This window comes from Ursus arctos, chromosome X (assembly GCF_023065955.2).
Source record: "Ursus arctos isolate Adak ecotype North America chromosome X, UrsArc2.0, whole genome shotgun sequence".
In the NCBI taxonomy this organism is placed as follows: Eukaryota; Metazoa; Chordata; class Mammalia; order Carnivora; family Ursidae; genus Ursus; species Ursus arctos.
In genome coordinates, this window is record NC_079873.1 from 942570 (window position 1) to 951265 (window position 8696).

An 8696-nucleotide genomic window follows, 5' to 3' on the forward strand; every position below is an offset into this window, starting at 1 on the left:
AAGGTCTCCTGCCAAGTCCACTGGGGCAGGGAGGCTCAGACGCCCCACGGCTCCCTCACTTTGGCTTGTCTACCACTCCAGGGCGGTCTCTCTGAGCTGCAGATGACCAGGTTTCAGTTTCTATCCCCTCCCCGCTGGGGTGCTATGAATCCCACTCTGCAAGGCCGCTGGAGGAACCACCGTGAGGCAGAATGTGGCCTCCCTGACCCCTCGTGTCTTCCACCCCACGGCTCAGCACGCCCAACCCCACAAGGCCGCTCAGTTGGAAACAAACCACCAGACTCTGTGTCCCGTTTTTTTATGGTTTTGCAGAATGCCCGACATGAAACATAATTGCAAATATTCGGCTGTGCAAAAGAGAATAGTGCTTAAGTACAAATGGAGACATGATTCTTTTTTTTTTTAAATAAATACTTAAACACAACTCGGGTCCCCCAAGCACCGGGACTCTAAGGTCTGTGTGGCAGAGCTGCCGGCCTGTGGACCCACAAAGACCTCGTGATTCCCCTCCCCCCGTAATCAATACATGGAATCTGGTGCCAATGGTCGATCACAATGAGCCCCCTTTGGAACCTTCCCCAGCCCTCTACTCATGATCTGGCCGGGACAAGGACACTGGAATTTCTCGAAGATCAATGGTCCGTAACAGTTAAAAGTATTCTACAGGATTCCCTTGGTCCCTTGGTCTGGAGGAGGAATGTCTAGATGACCTTCTTCAGCTCGTCATACAGGACCAGCACGAACGCGCCCCCCATGCCCCTCAGGACATTGGACCACGCGCCCTTGAAGAAGGCTTTGCCCCCTTCATCTTTGAAGATCTTCCGCCAGCAGTCGACGGTCCCCTTGTACATGATGTCCGCTGCAAGAGGAAGAGACTCGTTAGACACCGAAATCAGATGCCAATCACTGGGTGAGTTGAATTTCTGATCACAGGGAAAAATGAGGGTCTGCACAGCAATGGCCCAGATTCACAGCCCTGGCCCAGCCCACTGTTGCGGGTGGGGTGGACAGAGACGATATACCCAGAACTCAAGCCCCTAGCCACCACGGAGCCCCATGACCACCCCCGGGATCAGTGCAAGGCCCCTGGCCACTCTAGAGAGACAACGGCAAAGGAAGGGCAGGAGCAAGGGCGCCGGCAGGTACGTGGCAGGACCGCAGGTGTCTAGAACTGCCTGGAGAAGAATTATGGTCACTGACGAGGACCTCCCCCACCCCGTGAAGCCAGTTCACAAAATCTTGTCCCAAAGCCCCCTGGGAAATGCCTCATCTCCTAGCCCACCCCTCCTATGGGCTGAGGCCACAGGGCCACTCGTTCAAGGAGCTCTTGCATTTTCTCATCTCCCCAGAATGAGCCACAGTCACTGGGACTGAGACACGATACCTCCTTTGCGTCCCGACTGCATCATCATTCGCCGCCGGACGGTGTCGAAGGGATAGGAGACCACGCCAGCCACGGCTGTCACCGTCTGCGCGATCATCCAGCTTACGACGATGTGGGTGTTCTTGGGATCCGGGAGCATGCCTGGGGGGTCACCAGCCAGTGTTAGGGCCTGGAGCTGCCCACAAAGCACTACAACCACTGCCCACCCTGGCTCCACATGAAGGTTACGACAATCAGATCATCACTGGGTATCAGGACCGGTTCTGCTACAGGGCCTGCTGGGGGCGCGGCAGGGAAGGCGGGGGAACCACCTGCAGGCCACGGGGTCCCAGAGGCCAGGACTTACTGCCTGGGAGCAGCTTCTCTGTACAGCAGAGATCAGACAAGTCCCGGGAAGTGGGCGCACCACACACTCGCAGCTGTTCTGCTGCAGGCACCCCAGCCCTCGAAGCTAGCACGCCTAGGCCTGCTTTCAGGGTGTGAAGTGCACCCCCTAAAATTCATGTTAAAGCCCCCACCCCTCCTACCCAAGAATACAGAGTCTTTTAAAAAAAAAGACAATTAACTTAAAGTGAGCTCATCGGGGTGCCCCCTGACCCAACACCACCAATACCCTTTAAAAAATCGAAACCCAGACACACGGAAGACATGAGGACACATGGGCAAAACCGTCTACACACCCAGGCGACCTCAGGAACGGCAACAACCAGATGTCACACTTCCCACCCCTGGGACCGCGAAACCAGCGACGTCGGTGACTGGAGCCCCAGCACAAGGACACACTCACCTTTGGCGGTGTCATACACGCCAAAGTAAGCTGCCCGATAGATGATAATGCCCTGCACAGAGACGTTGAAACCCTGGTACAGGCCCCGGATGCCGTCGGACTTGGTGATCTTCACCAGACAGTCTCCGAGGCCCCTGAACTCCCGCTCGGTGCCGGACTTGCCCACGTCGGCGGCCAGACGGGTTCTGGCGAAATCCAGGGGGTAGACAAAGCAGAGCGAGGTGGCTCCGGCGGCCCCGCCCGAGGCCAGGTTGCCGGCAAAATACCTCCAGAACTGCGTGTGCTTGTCCACGCCCCCCAGGAAGATCTGCTTGTACTTATCCTTGAAAGCGAAGTTGAGGGCTTGCGTGGGAAAGTAGCGGATGACGTTGGCCAGGTTGCCCCTCCAGAAGGACAGCACGCCCTGCTCCTTGGGGATGCGCACGATGCAGTCCACGATGCCCTTGTATTGCTTGTCGGCGGCGATCTGCTTGCTGGCGTGCTGCACCTGCAGGACGGACGGACGGGCTCGCAAGAGGGGCTCCAGCCCGTCCGCGCAGCCGCCCCACGGGCAGGCGTGTCCCTAGACAGCTAACTGGTGCATCTGAGCGCGCTGACTTGTCCGGACACCCGTTCAGGGGGATCGTAAACGGCGCCGCATCAGAACGCGTTGCAACAATGTTGCGACTGCACATTGCAACAATGCTGCCAGCGGCGCGCCAGCTCTGTGACAACTTCCTACCAGGTTTGCAACCGCACCGACCGGTTCAGAGACAAGACAAGACTCCGCGCGCAGCAAAGGGGGCACCAGCCTCGCTTCCGCGGCTCACTCGCCCCCGTCGGCAAGTTGGCGGTGGCGGGGGTGGGGGACGGCGGCTCCCGTCCCGGGCGCACGCGCGGAGACCCCCTCCCGGCGCGGACCGCGCGTGCGCGCCCGCGGCCCCGCCCCCGCGCATGCTGCAGCGCCCACGTGACGCGAGGCCGGCTCCGGAAGCCGGCGGCGCGCGGACAAAGCGGCGCGGCCTCCCACTTCCGGCGCCCGTCCGCCCGGCGGCCTCGCTGCACGCGGCCCGCCCGCCCTGCTCTCACCGCCCCCCCCCCGCACCCCCAGCGCCCCGGCCCCGGCCTCCCCGCCCCCGAGCGCGTGCAGTCCGCCCCGCACCTGCAGCAGCAGCTTGACCCGCTCGATCGGGGCCACGGCCGTCTTGGAGATGGCGGCGGCGATGCCTCCGGCCAGGAAGTCCTTGGCGAAGGAGATGGCCTGCTCCGTCATGGTGGCGGCGCAGCGGGCGGACAGCGGAGTGCAGGCGCGGAGAGCCGGAGGGTGGGCGCCACGGGCTCAGCGCTGCCGCCGCCGGGACCGAAAAGACGGGGCGGCCAGCGCGCAGCCGCTAAGGGCCCGACGCCCCGCCCCGCGCCCCCGCCCGCCGCGCCCATTGGCTGCGCCGCGCCCCCGCGGGCTGCCGGGAGCCGCGCCGCGCCCCGCCCCGCGCCCGCTAGCGCCGCTCCCATTGGCCGCTCCCTGCCGCGGCCCTGCCCCTTCCCGCGCGCCGCGCCCCGGGGCATGGCGGGAGCGGGGCCCCGCCCATGAGCCGTGGGGGCCGGGGGGCTCGGCAGCCACCGTGACCTTGTCAAGGTCACCGTGGGGCCCGGGCGCACTCAGCGGACGGAGGAGGCCGGGCGTCGCCGGGTCCCCGAGCCCGGGTTTTTCCAAACTGCTGGAAGGGGCTCGCCCCGGTGACCTCCGAGGTCCGGCTGTCGCCGCCGGGCTCGCCCCGACGACCCCCGACCCCCAGCCCCTGGCCTATCGCGCTGACCCACGCCCGATCGCGATCCCCGGGCCCGCCCCGAATGCCGCCCCAATTCCGGACCGCGACCCCTTAGCTCTTCCTGCTGATCCCCGAGGTCAGGTCGTGACCCCCGGGCTTACCCCACAGACCCCCGACCCCCAGCCCCTGGCGCATCGCGCTGACCGAGGCCCGATCGCGACCCCCGGCCCGCCCCGAACACCGCCTCCGATTCCTGACCACTACCCCTTAGCTCTTTCTTTCTTTTTTTTTTTTTTTAAAGATTTTATTTTATTTATTCGACAGAGATAGAGACAGCCAGCGAGAGAGGGAACACAAGCAGGGGAGTGGGAGAGGAAGAAGCAGGCTCATAGCAGAAGAGCCTGATGTGGGGCTCGATCCCAGAACGCCGGGATCACGCCCTGAGCCGAAGGCAGACGCCCAACCGCTGTGCCACCCAGGCGCCCCGCCCCCCTTAGCTCTTTCTGCTGACCCCCGAGGTCAGGTCGTGATTCCCGAGCTCGCCCCATCACCATCACTCCCCCTTCCCCCTCCCATCCCTAATCGCGACCCTTTGGCCCTCCCTGCTGATCCTCGAGTTCTGGTCGCGACCTTCAGGCTCGCCCCAAGACTCCTAAGGTCAGGTCCCCACCCACCCCCACACTCACCCCAAAGACCCGCGGGCGGAGCCGTCCTTCACCTAGACCTCCAGAACAGCCAGAGGGACCCTCCACTGACACATCTCGAGACACGCCCCCTGCCCCCAGAGACCCCTCACCATCCCAGGTCTGGGCTTGCTGGGCCCTCCTGGAGGACCGCACTCCGACGTGGGGGTCTCGCAGCCCGCATCGGTTGGTGACCCATGGCGGTGCTCAGAGCACCGGCCTGTGCGCAGCTCACTTACACGCGTGCACTTGTACACCCAGGCGCACACCCACTCCTCACACGCGTGCACTTGTACACTCAGGCGCACACCCACTCCTCACACGCGTGCACTTGTACACTCAGGCGCACACCCACTCCTCACACGCGTGCACTTGTACACTCAGGCGCACACCCACTCCTTACACGCGTGCACTTGTACACTCAGGCGCACACCCACTCCTCACGCGCGTGCACTTGTACACTCAGGCGCACACCCACTCCTCACGCGCGTGCACTTGTACACTCAGGCGCACACCCACTCCTCACGCGCGTGCACTTGTACACTCAGGCGCACACCCACTCCTCACACGCGTGCACTTGTACACCCAGGCGCACACCCACTCCTCACGCGCGCGCACTGCACACCCAGGCGCACACCCACTCCTCACGCGCGCGCACTGCACACCCAGGTGCACACCCACTCCTCACGCGCGTGCACTTGTACACCCAGGCGCACACCCACTCCTCACGCGCGTGCACTTGTACACTCAGGCGCACACCCACTCCTCACGCGCGTGCACTTGTACACTCAGGCGCACACCCACTCCTTACACGCGTGTACTTGTACGCACACGTGCATACCCACTCTCGTGCACCCACAGGAGCACATCCCCCCAATTGAGGCTCCCCAAGTCCAGACGTTTCGTGTCCTGAACCTTTTATTGACTTGTAACCAAAGGGCAGGAGTAGTAAGTGTATCATTAGCTGAATTTTACAGTGGTGTAAACACCAAGCTCAGGACAAGATCCTTAAGAGCAGTTCTCAGCCAAGGATTCTTGGTCTTTTCTCCCCCTTTCTTTTCTCTTCCTCCCGGTCTCTTCTCTTCCTTCCTCTTTTTTTCCTCTGTGCTTGCCCCACTTCCGTTTGGTTTCCTGTGTCCCCAGTAGCAGGTTGAAAACCTGTGTGTTGGATGGATGGATGCCAGCAAAGCAGCCAGGAGAGCCCCGGGCACCCTGAGCCTGAGTTTGCCAGTCCCCTGTGTCCTTGCAAATGCCTGCCTCCGTCCTGTCCTGACCTCCAGGAGAGGCAGCTAAGACTCATGGTGCCCCAGGCTGGCCGGGGTGCAGAGGCTGATCCAGATGTAGGGGAAAGGGGGGGCACTCAGAAGTCACTTAAATGGTGAGAGGGTCTGGGCTTGCAAGGATGGCTGTGGAGTTTCATGATGCAAGTGTCCTTGCAAGGACAGCGCTGGAGTTTCCCCGCACATTCTTGCAGCTGAACTGGGACAGGAAGTGGAGAAGGTCCCTGGAGGGTCCAGCCCCACTCTGGCCGCAGCAGGCATGGGGCTGTGCACGAGCGGACAGAGGTCTGGCCTGGGTGCTGGGTGGGGATGAGGAGTTCACTCAGAGGCCCACATCCAGGCACTCCCAAATGAGAACAGGATCAGCCTGTCTGGGCCAGAAGGGGCCCTGACAATGATTGCCACCGCCCAGGGGAACCTCAGGAGCCAACAGCCTGCTCATTCAGGGTCCAGCTGGTTGGGGTCTGCTCAGACTAGGCCTCCAGGCCTGTGCTGTGCCTTAATTCTCAGTGGCCAGCCACCCCAGCGGTCAGCATGGCGCCCCAGGGGCCCTGGAGAACGCTTCTGGAAGGAAGGAGGGAATGAAGGAAGGAACACGGGCTCTTACCTTTATTGCTAATTGTTCAGAGCACGTTTTTCCACGGGGGTTTGACTCATGCACTCACCTGTTTGTCCTTGGTATGTGTGTGGTAGGGTGGGTGGGTGACATGGCTCCCGTGCTCCATGGGGGCTGACCCAAGGGGCAGTGGGGTCTTGAACACCAGAAACCGAGAACCTCATGTACTTTGGAAAGGACAATCCAGGTACATTGCCCCCCCCCACCCCCGCAAAGGGAAAATGGGATAGGATGCCTGAAGGGGCATGATGGGGGGAGGAAGGCTGGGTGGGGTCCTCCAAAGGGTCAAGTTTCCAGTCTCCACGGGGAGATTGAGAAGGATCTCACATTCCTAAGATCTAAGACAGCAACTCGGGTGCTGCTGGAGGTCGGCCGCTGCCTGGCCAGCAGGTGCTTAAATCTTCCTGCCAAAGTATCTGAGAAATGGGAGTATGAACTAAAAAGAGAGATTGTCATAAAAATCAGTTTTAAAAGATAGTGCATTTCAGTTAATGGCTTAGCCCAGGCTAGTGAAGCGATGGGGGTGGACCATGGAGGGGGGCTGTTACGCGTTGTGAACGGGGCCGTGGGTGAGTCAGTCCTGGGGTGGGGGGTGCATTCACGGAGGCCCTGTCTTTAAGTAACCCAGTCTGGTGCGTGGTCAGGAGGGGCTGCCCAGGGACGGTGCCAGATACTCCCACACGGGGACCTTGCAAGGGAGCCACGAGAGGGGACTGTTGGGACGTCTCCTTGGGTGTTGTCTTCATGGCCTCCCGTCCTACCCGCACCCTTGAATGTCTGTGCACCCTCGAATGTCTGGAGGGCAGATTTTATCTAGTGGTGCATTCAGACGTCCAGATATCTGCTGAATGAAACCCTGTGGGCATCAATGAATGAGTATCACCGGGAGTCGGGAGGGGGCTGAGGTCAGGCACAGAATTCCAACCTCGAAAACCCTATTGGTTCCTAAAGAGTAAAGACCTTAATTTTTTAAATTAAGATTTTGTTTATTTATTTGACAGAGAGAGAGAGGGAGAGAGAGAGAGAGAGAGAGAGAGAACAAGCAGGGGGAGGGGGAGAAGGAGAAGCAGACTGACTCCCTGCTGAGCAAGGAATGCCATGCGGGGTTCAATCCCAGGACCCTGGAATCATGACCTGAGCTGAAGGCAGACGCTCAACTGACTGAGCCACACAGGCGCCCCTAAGTAAAGACCCTATAAAGACATATGCACGTGTGTGCACGCACACCCTTTACGTTCTTTCTCAGAGTCCCCTAAAGATGGCTTTTGGGCAGCATTCCTGAGAAGTGAAATCTCAGGTCCTATAGAAGTCCCATTTTCTCTTCTCATTGTTCTAATGGTGCCACGAAGAGTCCCAGCAGATGCAAACGGGGCAAAGAGGGGTATAAGGATCCCACGGAGCCTTCGTCGTATTCTCAAATGCTATCCGGCTGATGCTCTCCCTCCTGGGGTCTCCCTCGGTGGGTCCTGGGGTTCCGGGCACAGGTGTGGGTATGCAAACTCAGGGTCGGCCACTCCTGGGGTCCCAGGGTGAGGGTCCGGTACGCGGCGGCCACAGGGCAGCCAGGACCCACGGGGGCTTGGCTGTTTCAAGTCATGCGGGCGGGCACTGGTGCTGGTGCGAAGCGCACTCCTTGTTACAAACCCGGTGTCCTTGAGACAGCTCGCGGGCCACCCTGACGAGGTGTGGCCACAGCTCTCCACACCCCAGCCGGGCTGATACACGGAAGGTGTCTGCAGAGACTGTCCTGTTCTCCCAGGATGGGAAGGAGGCTGACGGGGGTGGCCCAAAGTGACCGGGTCAGTGTCACCCAGCTCCACCCGGCTGGAGCTGGATGGGAGTACCAGCCCGCGGGTGTGGACTGGATGGGGTGGAGGAGGGGACCCAGGGTGGGAGGAGCCCTCTTGTGCGGCCACCACCCTCCAGGCCCAGGGGACAGAGGAGCGTTGAGCCCTTCACGTTTGTTCTTAACACGGGGGAGCTGCGGTCACCCAGCTGACCGCACAGACCCCTAGGTCAGCGTTGAACTTCCTTCTCCCACCCCTGTCTCCTATGGACACACAGCTTGTGATTAAAAAAAAATTTGGACTCGAAGCAAAAGTATGCAGTTATGTGTGTGTGGAATATACATATAATACGTTATATATAGGATATACATTGTAAATATATATAGCTACATAATTGTATATAAAAGACAC

At 60.5% G+C, this 8696-nt stretch overlaps 1 protein-coding gene across 1 annotated transcript; it reads right to left on the reverse strand.

The window, feature by feature from the left end:
- Positions 1-282: 282 nt before the first annotated feature.
- Positions 283-3567, reverse strand: LOC113240791 (ADP/ATP translocase 3). Its single transcript, XM_026478208.4, has 4 exons — positions 3313-3567; positions 2172-2658; positions 1385-1525; positions 283-859 (listed from the first exon to the last, which is right to left on the reverse strand). Exons 1-4 carry the CDS (start codon positions 3421-3423, stop codon positions 702-704), a joined length of 897 nt encoding a protein of 298 aa, XP_026333993.1. The 5' UTR covers positions 3424-3567; the 3' UTR covers positions 283-701.
- Positions 3568-8696: the final 5129 nt, after the last annotated feature.

Bases quoted from the DNA above. Each gene is read 5' to 3' on its own strand.
- LOC113240791 (XM_026478208.4), bottom strand. From the start codon at position 3,423: ATGACGGAGCAGGCCATCTCCTTCGCCAAGGACTTCCTGGCCGGAGGC. The intron at 2,659-3,312 runs GTGCGGGGCGGA...TCCGTCCTGCAG, and splicing joins GGGTCAAGCTGCTGCTGCAG to GTGCAGCACGCCAGCAAGCA. The intron at 1,526-2,171 runs GTGAGTGTGTCC...GTGACCCCCCAG, and splicing joins CGTGTATGACACCGCCAAAG to GCATGCTCCCGGATCCCAAG.